At 48.4% G+C, this 16,248-nt stretch overlaps 1 protein-coding gene across 5 annotated transcripts in view; it reads left to right on the top strand.

The window, feature by feature from the left end:
• hycc1 (hyccin PI4KA lipid kinase complex subunit 1) overlaps nucleotides 1-16,248 on the top strand; it is a 34,589-nt gene that overhangs the window by 4,139 nt on the left and 14,202 nt on the right. For 4 of the 5 annotated variants that reach the window (XM_088929348.1, XM_088929351.1, XM_088929350.1 and 1 more), the window contains exons 2-4: nucleotides 13,102-13,183; nucleotides 14,147-14,248; nucleotides 15,532-15,711. In XM_088929348.1, coding sequence (XP_088785474.1) covers nucleotides 13,133-13,183; nucleotides 14,147-14,248; nucleotides 15,532-15,711 — 333 coding nt within the window. In that variant the 5' untranslated portion in view covers nucleotides 13,102-13,132. Of the gene's footprint in view, nucleotides 1-5,807; nucleotides 5,879-13,101; nucleotides 13,184-14,146; nucleotides 14,249-15,531; nucleotides 15,712-16,248 lie in introns of those variants that run through there. The other variant, XM_088929349.1, reaches the window with a different exon arrangement.

Here is a 16,248-nt window from a genome sequence, read left to right as displayed (position 1 = left end):
TCCGATGGCGACCTCCAAGCACGATGGTCTGTTCAATCCAGAGATCCGTGTGCGGTGACTGATGGCATGGCCTAGATCACGTCCTGGGACCTCACCTGGGGATTCCACTGAAATGTCCTCACTCCAGCAGGACAGCACCTGTCCTCGGTGCTTCTGCAACAGCTCGTCTCGGCAGAAAGCCGAAAGTGGCGGAATGTGTTCTGCTGGGGACGCCCTCTTCTCTCCAGACCTGATCCCCACTGAACTTGGTGGGACGAGCTGGGACGGCCCGTGGCATCTAGGGCTCGGAGACCAGAGATCAGACCCGGGCCTTTCCAGGCTGCAGGAGAGGAACGGGATAGAATCCACACGAGACCTCCTCTGCACCCTGGTGCAAAGCGCACGTCACAGGTGTGCAGCTTGTGCCTTTTCCTGTGCATGGTGGACGTGCTGCACAGCTGTTATAACGTGTGCCAGCTGCAGAGCTGTTGCGGTTATGAGTGGTCATGTAAATTGATGCGGATCTTGTAGTGTGGGTGGAGTGGTGGGGGCCATCGGATGCAGGATGCAGGGCTGTAATCAGGCTTGTCTGATTGTGTTGTACTAGTTTTGCAATAAATAACCCTCCAGCCAGCATGACACACAGCAGCTGAACACACAGTTTGACACCGCAGTGAATCGGGAAGACAGCTCGCTCAAAGTGAGGGATACAGTGGTAGTATTAACATCCCTCTATAAAGAACCTTGCTCGGCGGCAGTCTGTTTCACATTTTATGCAGAAGAGGAACCTAGTGAGGACCAAAAAGTCAGATAATACTGGAGAGGGATGGCAGCGGTCCCAGGTGATGTGTCCTGTGTCCTGTGTCCTGTGTCCTGTGTCCTGTGTCCTGTGTCCTGTGTCCTGTGTCCTGTGTCCTGTGTCCTGTGTCCTGTGTGCGTGTGCGTGTCATGTTGTGAGCTGCTCTGTTCGGCTCAGACGGGGATACTTGCCAGGCCAGTCCAGCTGCTTCTGCCAGATTCCCTGATCAACTCGGATGTCCAAATGGTTTAGCAGAAAAAGGGCTAAATGTGGAGTTTATGTGCACTGGTTCTGACTGTAATTCACCCAGTGTCAGTCTGATGGCTGGATTATGCTCAAAATGTTTATTGCTCCTGAGTCTTGAAGGTAATAAATGACGAGGGCTGTGTGCCATTAAAGTAATTATTCTTTCCATGGTTATGTATAAAATTCCAGTGCGATTTTAAGCAGCAAAATTAAAGCTTTTCTAAGAAGGTTTATTTTCACCAGGGTAAAGTCTGAAAAAGTGGTCTGTTGGGTATGCTCTAGAATAGCCATCTTGGGTTCTGTATGAATTGTTATTAAAAGACTGCAAATCTTTAGTGGTTGCTCAGCAAGACTTCTGAATGACTCACTTTCCCTGTGAGAGACGTGTTTTTTTTCCCCCACTTAACATTAACCTCCTAATTCCGATCACTGTGCAGTTGTACCCTCCTTGAATAAATTGCCTGGTGATTGCTTCATAATTGGCTTGAATTGACAGCTATTACAGCCACATTTATTTTCACTGTTCCATCTAGGCTGAAGTTCATCTGACTATAAAAATTTGTAGCTCATTTTATCTTAAATGGGGAAAAAATACAATAGCTGAGATGTTTCTGTCTTGCACCTACACAGACTTATTGGTGTTGTCTACCACATTGCTACTAAGCTGTCAGTTTCCATAGCGTTATCAGTATCAGTATCGTTATCGGCAATATCAGTTCATTCAGAAAGCTTTTAGAGACTTCTGTCATATTAAATTGATGCACTCAATGTATAGGTATAGGTCTGTGTATCGTTGACATAGTTTTATTAACAGAAAAATCAGTTTTCATCAGTAGATATCAGTTCCATCATGTTGGGCATACATAGTTGTGTCTTTGCTGAATTTGCAGAGGTGTACATACGGATGGATAAATATCCCTTCTGCACTGTTTGTTTTTCAAGAGTGTTTCAGTTTCATGGCACCTGAACTGTGGCATTTAACACAGCTTTTGGGTCCTAGGCTCAATTCTAAACTGGAGTGCCTTCCGTACGGAGTCTTCCCGTGTTCCTGTGGATGTTTCCTCAGGTGTTCCGGTTCTGGTCTCTGAACTGTCTTGGTGTGTGTGTGTGTCCTGTGGCGGGCGGGTGGCCCCTCCAGGGTGTAGTGTGGGGCGTGATGTGAACGGGGCTGTGTGACCCTCACCAGGAATTATGGGAATGGGTGGGCGGGTGATCGTATATTATGTTTCCCTTACACTTAATGTGTTAAAAATAAATCAGTGCACACCAGTATAGAACAAATTGCTAAGGTTCTTTCTGACACATTGAACTTACTGAGGGTTGGTTTAAGTTCCCAGTCAGTTAACGCGTATTTGCCCTGCTGTCTTCAGTGTTGTTTTGAGTTTTTAATACTTGCATATTTACCCTGCAGAGTAACCGCCGCTTTAGAAGGTTGTGGATGACCTCAGGCTCTTCTAGGTGTTGCATTAAAAAAAAAAATCACTGTAGTGGAGTAAACTTAAGGCATAAACCAGACTTTCAGGTTCTACTTGACCCAGATGAAAGTGGTGTAACAGCTTTTCGGATTTCCAAATAGAAAACTGTCTATAGCTCTAGCTGTAAGAAATTGTGTAGATGCTCTGTTACAAATCCACCCGCTGATGGTACCCTCGTTTAGGTGTGAAAGGCGTGTGTGTTATATTTGGAGCTAGAAAACCTTTTGTGGTTTTGCACATCTTTGACGTGTTGGTTCCCTGCAGAGCTGTAGAAGGAAGTCGTTCTGCACAGTAGGATAGTTGGGTTCTGCCGCCTGTTATGCAGTCAGATCCAGTCCTGATACAGTGTCTCCCAGGTGGCTGGAGAATGGTGACTTGGGCAGGGCTGGTCGCTCCTGCGTGCAGCTGAACAGCCCGGTACTGTAAGCACTCCTCCGCTGCTGGCAGCCTGTTCGGTACAGTGTCGTTTTCAGAAGCGCTAATATGCATTTTTAATGTGAGGCTGCTACTGAACCTTAATTAGAGCAGCTTGCTGTGGGCTGCAGCTGCGCTGTCACCAGTAACTGGGGCATTTCTTTTGCGATTCCCAGGATTCGTTGAGAACGCGGCCGGAGATGACCTGCAGGGCCGGCCGGGCTGCAGGACTCGCGGCGCGCAGCACTGTGAGCGACAGACCTGCCGTTTTGCAATCTCGTGGTCTGGCGCTTGTAGCCGCTGGAGGGGGCGGCCGTGTGGCTCGCGCCCGTCGACACGGCTGTCACGGAGTCCAGCCCGTTCACACGTGCAGCACAGCAGGGCCAGACCTCCCTCGCACTGAGGCTGCCTGGTAGGGCCTCCCAGGGCCACCCGGAGAGCGGGTTCGAATGCAGCGGCTGCTTTCGCAGAAGGGATTGGTCTGGGAGGTTGTCCTGCGGCGAGGTCACCAGAACGTGCCCGAGCTCTGGTTTGTTTGATCTGCTGGTGCAGCGCTGCTCTTGGCGAGAGCAGGCCTGGCTGAAGCATGTGTGACCGAAGCATGTGCACTCCTCTCCGGTGTTCATTCCCACTCCACTGCGGTCTGCGCGTGTAAGCTGTTATTTCCCTAACAAATAGGCCTAACTGCTCGGGCTTACAATTCTAATCGAAACAAGTTCCATGAATGTCAAAAGGGCGCTGTGCAATTATTCAGGACACAGTGGATTCATTACAGAGAATAAATATTTAAAAGCTGCCATCTGCTGTGTTGGCTGGCTGCTGGACCACACTGGATAACGGGAAGGCTGTTGGTAAACTCCAGCAGCCCTGTACACCCCGTCTTCCCATCTTCTGGTACCCGGGAGAAGTGGGAGCTGATAGTTCTGAGCTGTAGGACCCCAGAATGCTTTCAAATGAATCGGTTGTTCAAATTCAGAAAATGCAATAAACTGATAAGTAAGGTTTACTGAGTTGGCATTTCTGTGGAGTAATGGAACACATTGTCAGCTGGCTAGAGGGAGACTGAAAGGATCTGCCAAGCAGTGATAGTAGGAGGGGGGGCATCAGTCAGGATTCAATGCTAGAATAGAGCAAAATGGGGCACGAGACATCTTTATCTGCTGCGGTGTGTCCCAGAGAACAGCAGACTCCTGCTACGGGCATTTCATTGAGGGAAAAATGCGTGAGCCACCATTAAATCATTTCTCATTCAAAAGAACATCCTGTGGCAAAAGTGACTCAGCCGTCCGGCCCCTTTGAACAGGCTGATAGAGATGAATTTTCTCTGTGCACTGTTTTTTTTTGTGTGTGTTTCCTCACCGGTCAGTCCTTGACATTTTCCTCGGTTTCGGGGGGTGAAGGTGGTGGAGGCTGGGGGTTCTTACTGAATGGGATGGGGCTTCACTCCAGAAGAGCTGAGAGCTCGGGCCGGGAGAGTGAGCCTGCTAACAGGACCCCAGTGCCTGGGCTGTGCGCGTGGGCAGAGAAAGTCCTGACCCTGCCACCCTGTGGCTGCTCAGCCCAGATTCATGGGGGCGCCGCCCTGTCTGCGGCAGCAGTTCAGACGCCACACGTGGAGCTTAGTTCTGCTCTGAACCCTCGGAGAGAGAGGAGTCGGGGTGCTGGCCCGAGGCGTGCGGGGGGGGGGGGAGTGACTCCCCAGACGGATCCCTGCCAGGAGTGCGACGGGAGCAGGTGGAACCGCGCAGGGGCCTCCGCGATCCCCTCATCGCCGTCTGGCGACCGGCCCGACTCGGGTGCAGGGATTACCAGGACAGGAGTGGGGAAAAGGACCCCAGGTCTCCGGCGTCAGGGACCCTTTGACTGGGCCGCCTGTGTCGCTCGGAAGCGAGGATCTGCCCTTGTTCCTGTTGCGTGGAGTGGAGGCTCAGCCCGGCCCCAGCAGCCCCACTCTTCCTCCTCCTCCTCTGTGGGTCAGCGGCCCGGAGTTTATCACCCTGTTCAGGCCGGGAGGAGTGGAGCTGTGGAGCTGTGGGGCTGGCGATCCGGCGATCCGACGGACTGCGATCAGTAATGACTGATCGTGCCTGTGGCCGACCGGTTAATAGACCGAAATTCCTAAAGCAGGAGGGTACAGAAGAGCCGTGTCATTGTACAGTTTGTATTATAGCAGTTTCTATGCACGTGGATCATTTTTTTTCTTACCACGGCATAAACAACCTGCCGACTTCGCTTTTGCAATGTGAAGACGCACCCTTCTTCAGAGCAGGGAAAGACAGCTTCCAGAAGAAGCAAGCAGAACCTCACTGTCGAGCGCCGGGATCATTTTGTTTTTGGCGGTTTTACACTGGGGGGACAATAGAAAGAGGTGCTACGGTTTGCCTTTTTTTTCCTCAGAAGTTGACCTGAATTTCCATAATCCTGTAGTTCAGGAACGAGGCCACCCACAGGCTCACAGTTAGTTGTTTTATTTTGCCAGGACAGTGAAATGATGTATTACACTACACTGTGAGCTCTGTTGAAAAGGATCTCCCCCCAAACCAGAAGAAAGGGGGTGTCCAGTGGAGAACATGCGGAGGCTCTGTGCTGAGCAGGGCAGGGAGGAGGAAGCTCGTCCCTGGACAGTGCTCCTGTGGCTCGGCGAGGCTCGAGGCTTCGTGCGGAGAGAGAGTGAATCACTGGGCCGGGGGGCGTGGCTGCCTGCTGTGAAGAAACCCACTGCTCGGCTTCAGGAAGAGGCCACGCCGAAAGACACTCGCCGCCCGAGCTGCCGCCTCCACGCTCGCTCCCACGGAGCCTTCCCCGCCGGGCTCGGCCCCTCCGCGGAGGAGAGAGAGCGTTTAGAGCAGGAATTCAGGAAACCGAACAAAAGTGTTTTACTTTTCTGAGAGGGCGAGCTGTGTTTTCCCTGCTGTCTTGGAGATCTCTACCGCACATCTGACTGCCAAAACACTTCCTCCCTTCTGTGAGTAAAGCCCTTTTGTTCTTCAGACACAAGCGAGCTGTCTGTTCCTAGGGGCAGTTTCCTTTTCTACACTTCTGCCGATTTAGGGGTGGGAACAATGTTGCTGTTGAGTACTTTCGTATGTGCGGTTGGTGAACTTTGTCAAAGCTATACGATCAGGCGCTGACAGCTAATTTTTATATTGTTGGATAAGAGATACAGTATGACCCCCAGCCAACAAATGCCTTATTTATATAAGCATCTTTGGTCATGTTCTGCTCGAGTCATATCAACATTCTGGAAGAAATGAATGAGTCTGCTGTATTGGGGATTTTGAAGAAGTCTGTGAACCTACAGTCGTCTTTTAGCTTTCATCAACTTACTGTCTGATGACAGTAAGTTGTGATTCTGCTGCTTGTGTCCTCGAAACATTACATAGGAAAGTGTCTTAAGCAGTGCGCCCCTGACAAATCATTTCAGATGTCAAAAATGTATGTTTTGCAGCCTAACCCCTTCGGTATCGCTATAGCAAGAAATCTTCTTTGCCTTACTGTGGTATTTGGTGCATTCTGAATTACTTCAGTCGGAGTTTGCTATAAGTCGTAGTCTGCCTTTGTCACTCAGTCAGTCCTCTTATTTTAATTTGAAAGGGCATGCATGGCAGCTCTTCATTGTAAGGTTGGGAATGGCTGTGATGGGCGGCCTGCAGTAATGTGTGGTGAAGGTTAAACCATAGCTCCAGTCAGATCCCACTGTACACAAATGGAGCGGTTATATACAGCATAATGTGACAGGCACAGGGCCCCTTAATAACTGTAATCTATTTCTTACATTGCCTCTTGGACAGAATGTTTCAAATAACAGTTAAACTTGTGACTGTTGAAGTAGTGAATGATTTCAAGACAGAGTCTCTGCTCAGGCTTGAGTACTTTATCTAAAGACAGACGTCTGTAACAACCTTGGCTTAAAACTATCACGGGGGGGCTTTATAGAGCTGGTTACAAAGTTCATTCTGATAAAGTATATTTAAATAACTGCTCAGCATTAGGAATGGAAATGGAAAGCTGATGGCAAGCTGTGTTTAATATGATTTGCATTTGTTGGAAATTTCATGCTGATGTACATTTTTGCTTTCTGTCTTCATTGTTAATTGGCAGCTAGAAATTCAGACATACTGTACTGTAGAAGGAGAAATACCCCTGTAGTACCTCCAGGGCACTACAGAAACACATTGTATAAGACACTGACAGTTTCGTTACCTTCTGTTAGATACAATGTCTACCTTAAATTTAAATCACTGGTTTTGCTGTTTTGAAATGCTTCTGGCCCTAGTGATTCAGGGATGTGCGAACAGCAGTCTTTATCCTTATAGCTCCTTATAGAACTCCCTTGCAAAACAACAGCACTTTAACTCTGTCAGCTTTTGTTGGCAGCTTGTCTTAAACTAACAGCTTTAAGATCAGGTTGGTTTTGAGCCCAAAAGCCTGAGCTCCACCTTGCAGGCCGTCTCTCACCTGACGAGGTGTGCCGAGGAAAGTGGAATCCTTCTGTTCCACAACACCACTACAGTGGACGGATTCGGAGTGCCTCTGTAAAGTTTCTTTTAAAAAACTGAACATCTCCAGACCTCTTCAATTCCCAAGCTGTTAACATACTGTAAATCACCCATCAGGTCAAGAGCAGCTGGCTGTGATAAGACTGGAATTATTACTACATGTAAATTCGTGGCTTATAAACTTACAGGGTATTTCACAGGGGAAAGACTTTGTCTTGCTAATTGTGGGTGTGGGTGTGGGTGTAACTGGATTGCTGTGGCGTGGGCCAGTCTTCAGCGAGACGGTGTTTTCTGTCTGTCTCTGATCTGGGGTGAGTGGAGGACGAGCCCGTGCTCCTTCACTCTGCTTCGCTTGACTCGGGCGTGCTCGCAGTCTCGTTCTCTTCCCACAGACCCCTCTGGTCGTTTTAAGGCTTTGGAAGCTGTCACGGTGTACGGATTGGGTTTAAGACAGCGCCACGATAAGTCAAGACTTTCCTCTGGAAGACCCCTCTGCCTTGTGTTTGCGCTCTGTCTGAGACGCTCTGTAACTTGCTTCGCGAAGTCTTTGTCAGCTGAGCTGCCAGTCAGGTTTTTGCACTATTAAATGGGTAAGTTGTACTTTTCAGTTTGGGATTTAATTGTCCTTTGCTCCACCTTGTACTGACAGGTTAAAGTGTTGCCTGTTTTAAGCACTTACCAATTACCTTATTGTGACATAACTGGCCAGGAGGCATTCATGACAACATCATGCCGATCAAGTGCAGTGCTGATTCAGTAGCTTCATCTCCCCCCTGTAGAAATGCCAGGAGACAGCTGCGCACCTACTGTACAGTACCTCGTCGAACCCTCAGTCCTAGCCCCTTCTGGAAACACTGGAGATTAGTAGCTGCTGTTTGGTAATAAATAGCATTCAGTGAGCGTATGAGGAGGAAGAGTGGTCTAAAGCAGAAGTAATACATTTTGAAATTTCAGCTTGTGATTGGACACGTTGAGAAACCCCTTGTGTTTCTTAATGGCAATGTTCTTAATCTTCCTGCAGTTCTGAATTTTAACCCACAGCACCACATGAAAGGACATCTTTTTTTGGAAAAGATTATGATAGTCCCTCTAAAATAGAGAGCCCGAGCCTCAGCAAGCACAATTAAAAATGCCAATCGGTTTTAAATACCAGAGGCTGACTCATCTACAGACGAGAGTTAAATAGAGTTAATTATTGTGTTTAAAACATGCTAGCCCCCTTAATGAGTCTGCTACTGTCAGAAACCCTTATCATTATTACTGCATGTTACGTGACAACATGCAATTCTTTAAAACGGATTGAACAAGTTTCCCATTTAGTCTTCTATTCATGTGAAAAGCTCTCCCGACTTTTCAGCAGTGCACAGTTAATGCAAGGATGGTATTGTTGCAGTTCTATGAGAAAACCCATAGAACATTATTTAAATATTTTTACTTGTGTTTAAATAATATATTTAAATGTGCATTTCTTTTTCTCTAGCAGATATGTAAATGTCAGGAGTACAGCAGACTACTGATAAAGACTTCCAACATTTCTGTCACTGTGTGTAATAAATTTGTGTCTTTCTGTGGTACAGGTAGTTATTAGGTGAAGTATTACTGGACATAAATGGAGTGTAGAAATGTATACTTTTAATTAACCTGCATTTTAAAGGCAACTCGTCTGTGTTGAGAATTAAATTAGAACAGCACACCTGAATTTAAGGCAACAGATACACCTGTGCAGTCCCTGTGTGAATGGAGAGGCAGCCACAGTGCTGTTGTTCGACAGCAGTGCTGCACACTGCATTCCAGAGTGGGTCATGATGACGATGATGATTTTTTGGGGGAGAAATTTAAATACCCCTGACTCCAAGTCTGCTCAAACGCTGTATTTTTCAGGCAGCCGGCATGATAATCTGTCAAGGATTTCTAAGACCTAGAGCAAGAATATATCTGCACATTATTTTCCAGGTTAAATAATTACATTTAAAAATGTCTTCCCAGAAATAGAAATATTAACTGTAGGTTAATTCACGGATGATTGTTGTTTTGCCCTTGGGTTACAAGGCTGATCTAATGCATGTGCTGTACTGCTTGACTGCACTGAAATGCTACAAATTGGATTTATTTTTTCAGAAGGAGATGTTTAGAGACTTTCTCTTTGCTGTCTCCTGTACACAGTTGCCCAGAATAAGAACAAAATGTCATTGAACGTTTAAAGCAGTAGTTTAAAACCTCTTGCTTTCCTTGCTTATTTCTTAAGAATAAACTGCTCAGTTTTATCGGAGCTCTGCTGGCTGTGATCACGGAGCGATGTTCTTAACCACCTACACGGCTCCGTGCTTTGTGCAGGAAATCCCTTTGTTTGTGTGGAGGATAACTAAGGCTGTGCTGTGGCATGAAAAGAACTATATTTAATCCCCGGGTGGGCCTGGCTGCCCGATTCACAAGCCCTGGAATGAGAGGGAGTGCGGGAGTGACTCGCGGGCTTGTGTGAAACAGGCAGAGCTCCAGGTGCACTTGCATGGGGCTTCGCTAGTGCAACCCGAGACACGGTGGCCGGACAGCTGCAGCAGGGCTGGGACCGGCGTCCAGCTCCAGGAGCAAGAGTGAGCCGAGCGTTCCGGGAGGAGTGCCTGGGCTGTGCCTCGGGCGGGGCGCGGCTGCAGTGCGTTTCGGAGACGTGTGTAGGTGAGACGGTACCGTGCGTGTCTGGTTAGCTTGTCTGAGACCACGAGGTCTGTGGTGAACAGAACTGCCACCTTTGTTTCCTCTGAAAGAGTTTGATTTAATACTCCTGTTTCTGCAGTACAGTAGAGCAGCTGAGGGGCCCCAGACTCCAGTCTGGCTCAAGTTCCTGGAGAATGTGTGAGGTCTGCGGAATTGTGGATTATGCCAATCCATAATGTGTAACTGTTGCTGTTATACATCTGTCCCTCTTGGTGCTTTCTTGGTCTTTGAATCATCTTAATGCTGCCCTGGTGGAAATCTCTTTAAAGATCCATGAGAACGGCTGCAAACGGTAGTAGATGTTTGGCGGTTCTAGCGCGGCTGTTTTTTTTCCACACATCCAGCCATTTCTTGATGGAAGCCAGGGTAAATTCACCGCCAGGGCTGGGCAGCTCCTTCTCTTGCCACCCTTTCTGTACAGCAGCTTTGACATTTGGATTCTGTAACACGTAGTGCTGGGCTCCATGCGAACATGTGGAAGGAAGACGGGAAGGTCTTCCTCTGAAATAAAACAATCCACGTGCCCTGGAAAGGTGGTACTTTTCTTCTGTCCGCCTGGTGCCATCTTTCAAACTGCAGCGTTTAGGTTTCGCCAGCTGCCGTTCGCGAGCAGCTTCACCTGATGGCTTGTGGGTACCGATTGTGCACAACAGCCCCTTCGCCAGGATCCGTATGGACAGAGACGCCCACAGCACAGGCAGGCGGAAACAGCCCCGATGTCTGTGAGCACGCTGTAGGGAAAGCGGTTTTAATACATAACTGATGAGAATCGAGAGCGAAACACATGTTGTGAGAAAAGTGTTCACCTGTAGGAACCTTAAATTCGATTTCTGTTACCCAAAGACAAAAATGGTCACCATGGTGACCAGAATGGTTGTTGCTTAAAGGGCTGCTGCAGCCTTTTGTATATAAGCAACTGTTTGAATGATATTATATAACACTATTAGTGGTAAACAATTTGATCTCCGTGAAATACATTTTTAACCTGTTTTCCCTGTAGCGTTGCCTGAGCGTGATATCGATCAGATCCCAGATCCTTGTTCACTCTTGCAAGAGGTCTTTCAGGGCGACGTTATCGAAGAACACCCTGGTCACGACACAGTGGATGTGGGGACCGTGTGGGGTTAATGTCGGGGCTTCTTGAGTTGGATTTCATACAGTATTCTGTTCCGTTTCCTGTGAGATGTGTGCAATCCTGAGCCGACTCCAGAAGAAAAGATCTTCTATAATAGATTAAGGATCCTACAGCATATTGTGCATGTTCCAGAAATCTTACATGGCATTTTGTAAGATTCTTGGGGCTCCAGTAGTAGCCTCCAGTAGTAGCCTTATCCAGTGCAAACGTCCTGGTGGGGAAATAGTGGCATCCTGTTCAGACTGCATGGGTCTCACTGTCGGGCCTCCTGAGGAGCAGCACTGATGGTTGTGGTCAGAGGGTTCGACTGTGAACAATACTGCTGGGCTGGACTTCGACTGATCCAGCAAACCCAGCAGATGAGTACCAAAATCAGGAAGAAAAACAGATGATCGCTGCTTTGGACTAAAAAGTGTTACTCCCGCACTTTGATATCAAGAAGACCCTGTTAGCACACTTGTAGGATCCTGTAAAGAATCTTGTAGGATCTCTTGCAGATCCGGTCAGACCTCAAATCATCTTGCTCAGTTCATTTGGGCTGTTATGTGCCCTAGGACATTGATTCCTTTCATTTCACTTGTAGGTTCTTGTAAGATCCCACGAGATTTTGTAGGATCTTGCTCGTGAACTTATGATAGGGTCCCACAAGATTCCCCAGAGTGCACATGGGGATTTTTTATGAATAGCTGTTGAAATATCTTATTAAATATTTTAGATATTAGTTTTGTGTGGCGTCTTTTATTACGGCATCTCTGTTACATTTATGAGCTTTGCAGTTGCAAAGGAAGTTTTCTGTATTGTTTTCTGTATTGCACGCCTCATTAAATGTTTTGTGGGTGTGTTGCCTATTTTTTTTCTGTACCACAACATTCAGTAAATATTTTCCATATTTTATGAAGATGCGTCGTTAAACTTTGAGCTTTTGTTATGAATGAAAATTATTTTGCCATGGCAGAATTGCATGTTTTACCTAGTATGCTGAAAGGAATGAGATTATCTCCTTAGAGAGAGCTGGCTGAGTGGTTTACTGGTTCAGAGGATGGATGGAGTGTCGGGCATCTACAGTGCAATCTCTTGTTTTGAAGGGCTGAAACATTCCAGAGTTTGGTGAGCTGTGATGTTGAAACTGTTAAAACCACGGAGTTGTAGAGACTTGAGATGATGAGCAGTTTATCCAGGTGATTCTATACACTGTTCTGCTCAGGGGAAGAGCAGGTGGCCTCCATGTACCCAGTGCTACGCCTTGCTGTGACCCTCATGGAGATAAGTGCCTCTCTTATCTTCATGTGGAGTGGTGAAGTTCTTGTTATGAATGTTTACTGCAATATTTCTCATAGTAGGTAATGGTTTTTCATGGCTTGAGTCCTTCTTCGATTTCTGTGTGCTTTACAACACTTTACTCTGCTTTTACTGTGGTATACCGCAACAAAACCTTCTAAGCCATATTGCTGCAGTATAATGTTGGTGACGTCTTGGAAATTCACTTTGGCACAATGTGCATTGTGGCCTGTGGAAAAATGTGACCGCTGCTCTGTCGTTTCAGTGTGTGGTTTAACTGAGGAGCTGTGCAGAGCAGATACTGTACATGCAGCCTTTTCTGTCAACTTACACAGGCAGGTGTGTTTTCCAGAAATTGGCATCCGGTCTGGCTGTGGGGGAAATCTTTGTTAATGGGTTCAATCAAGACACACAAAGCATGAGACAGACAATATGAATATCCTCATGCAACCAGAATGGTTGTTGCAGCCGTGGCTCCGTCGGACTCGGGTGCCTTTCGGCACGGCCAGCAGCGAGCCCGGGAGACCTGCGCCTGACCGCTCTGCTCCTCTCTGTCCGTCCCAGGTTGAAACCTCCGAGCAGCAGATGCAGGAAGATGCTGGCTATGGACCAAGGGGTAGTGGAAGAGTGGTTGTCCGAATTTAAGGTAAGCTGGCCTTGAATATCCCAACATGCTCCATTGTTTTGTTGTGAATCTCTGCGGGGATCGCGCTGATGTCAGGGCGGTGTGCAGGCTGGTTCTTCAGCGCTCGACCCCTCTGAGCTGTTTTGTGAGCTTGGGGTCAGCTGAGAAAAATGTCCGGATCACCTTGTACCCAGACTAGCCTGAGATTCTGTGCATTAACCAAGCTAACCCCATCGTCGCTCTGCATGTGACTCCAAAGAGTTTTGTTTTCTCCGGACTCCTGACTCTTCCTGAGGGATATCCAGACAGGGCGAACTTTATAGTGTAGAAGGACTGTTTGCGAAATTTGTCTCTGCTCCTGAGACACTGCTGGGTCTCACACCAGTGTGTGTGCTGGTGATAAATGCCTTCACGACTCAGTGAAGGTGCCGAAGAGCCTCGTTTATTAACAGCTGCCTGTTTGTCTTGGCACAGACAGTCCTTCTGTGCAGCCTGAGTGCCTTTGTGTAGTAGGTCAGAATTCTGGGGAATTAAGAGACTCGAAATATTCTAATACAGCTGGCAAGAATTTTAAAATAATACATCCTTTAATAGTTTCATTAAGCTCAATCCAGATTGACAAAATTGACATTAATGTTTATGGACAAGGCACAGCACTCTCCGTTGCAGCAGAAGATCATTTTCAATCTAATTACATTTCAGAATGTTGACCAGCTTTTTAAAAAATGATTCATGCTGACGTTTTAAAGAGTGCTTGCGTCTGAGAAAAGGCTCAGGCGTCCGTGCCGGCTTGTCAAGATGCAGAGGGTCTGTGGCGGTGTTTCTTGTGAAATTTGAATTGAGGGAGCCAAGCCACCACCAGGACTCCACCTCCTTCTGTGGCAGAGAGTAAGCCTAGTCATATGCTCTTTGGGAAGTTGTGCCTCAATAAAAGTCACGTGTTTTTGTGAGGTGTGACCTTTCTTTGTCCCTGTTTTCCTCTAGACCCTTCCTGAGACAGCGATCTCCAGCTATGCTGCATCTTTGAAAGACAAGACCTCCTTAGTTCCAGCCCTCTACAAAGTCATCCAGGAGCCCCAGAGTGAGGTAATTCCCCATGTGAACTTGCCCTGGGATCTACCAGGCACAACGGTCTTTGCGCTCAGCGGTACAGACTTGACTTCTGCTTTGCTTAGACTAACTGCAACGTTGATCTGGTGCTTCTAGGCAAATCACTGGATCATCTGACAGTCTAATCACTTCTGCAGGATTAGCAGCTGCTCCGAAGCGGTGCTGAGAGCTTCCAGAGCCGCTGCGGTTTGGGAAACGCTATGCAAATTGCTCACAATTGTGTGGAAATTGGCACCCTTAAGTTTAACAGGAGATGTCTGGAGTAGATCTGCATATCTCCGTTTCACTGCGGTGGCTGGACACAGCCTGCAGGTGTCAGGTGAATGGAGCCCAGAGCTCCTGCTGACGGCACAAGCCCAGCTCCTAGCCCCCTGGCCACAGCTGTCACCCCCAGCGAAAGGAAGCAGCCCTGCGGTACAGATGCCTCACGATCAAGCCCTGCACTGGGACTGCACTGCAGCGCTCAGTAATCAAGCTCACTGACCACTGAAACACTTCTCTCCCCAGCGCGCAGTCCCATGAAGACACACAAGAGCAGCTCTGGAAACAGTCCTGCTGTGGGCAAGGACAAGGGCCTCAGGACACGCTTACGGGAGAATAGTTAACGCTTGCAAGAGGAGAAATTAATCCTTTGTCTAATCTGCCACAGACTCAGTCCTCAAAAGAGGATGTGTGGCCACAGTAATCCTGTGCTCGATGGCCATGCAGCAGCCCTTTTCTGAAGTCAACACATCAAACATGGCTTTAGTTATTGTGTTCCCTGTTATTTACTCTTTTTTTATGTAACATTGCCCTGGGGGCATAAAAAAAAACATAATTACTTCTCTTTTTTTTCCATTTCCCATTTGTCTGTTGTGATGAGATGTTTTCACGGGAAACCCTACTGTTCCCCAAGAGTAACGTTTTTTAAAATGTCGGCGGTTCTGTGCTGAAACGTGAATACTGCAGTCGGGGTTGCAGAAGGAGCAGTGGCGTTGTGGGCACTGAACTCCCGGAGTGGGTGAACGGTGCCTGCTCTGGCACTTGGCGTTTCTGTTTCAAACCGCCCGGGGGTGCACGAGCTGTAGAAGTGGGTGCCCTTGTCAAGCCGGGGTCGAGTCGAACCTTCAACCCGTCTGCTGTCCGCCAGTGTCTGATGATGTCCGATACGCTGCTCGTCCTCCTGCCCGTGGTGCCGTTAGCGGGGGGAATTCTGCGGGGCGCCCTGCTCCAGTCCGGGAGTCTGACCCGCTGCCCTGTGCCGCTTGCCCCCTGCGCAGCTCCTGGAGCCCGTGTGCCACCAGCTGTTCGAGTTCTACCGCGGCGGCGAGCCCCGGCTCCAGCGCTTCGCCCTGCAGCTGCTGCCCGAGCTCCTGTGGTGCTACCTGTCCCTGGCCGGCGGCCGGGGCCCGCGCTGCAGCGGCTGCGTGGAGGCACTGCTCCTGGGCATCTACAACCTGGTGAGTAGGGCCTGCTGCTGAGGCCGAGCCCCCGGCCCCCCCGGGAACCGGACCTGGGCTCTTCTGGGGAGACACGGCCGGGTCGCTGGTCCGGGTCCCAGGCGCCCGAGCCCCCTGTGTAAACGCATGCTTCCTGTTCTTGGTTTGAAAAGCGCTTCCGGGCGGTTTTCCACCTGAGCTGCTGTCCTCTCGTCAATCCCAGGATTGCATCCAGCTGTTTCTTGGGAAAACGTCCAGAGCAGCTGCTTCCACAGCAGGGCTGGGCAGCTGGTTCAGGACTCCCTCTGCCCTTATAGACTAGTGTGTGGTGGCAGAGTGTCCTGTGTAGACCTGTGATTTTTATTTAACAGGTTTTAATCCCTCTGCCGATCTTCAGGATTTTGTCCGTAACCTTTTCCTTAGTCTCCGAAGTAAGACTAATACAGTTGTGTGAAGACAGGGGTCTAGCTTCATATAGGCTCTGCTTGGGTCAAAGGGCAGCAGGGTCCCCGAGATACTTTAGTCCATAATTCAAACTCTCGCTTGTTCAATTTTCCA

This window comes from Atractosteus spatula, chromosome 12 (assembly GCF_055471065.1).
Source record: "Atractosteus spatula isolate fAtrSpa1 chromosome 12, fAtrSpa1.hap1, whole genome shotgun sequence".
Classification (NCBI taxonomy): Eukaryota; Metazoa; Chordata; class Actinopteri; order Semionotiformes; family Lepisosteidae; genus Atractosteus; species Atractosteus spatula.
Note: the sequence above shows the minus strand (reverse complement) of the source record. Positions and strands in the feature narration are given on the sequence as shown.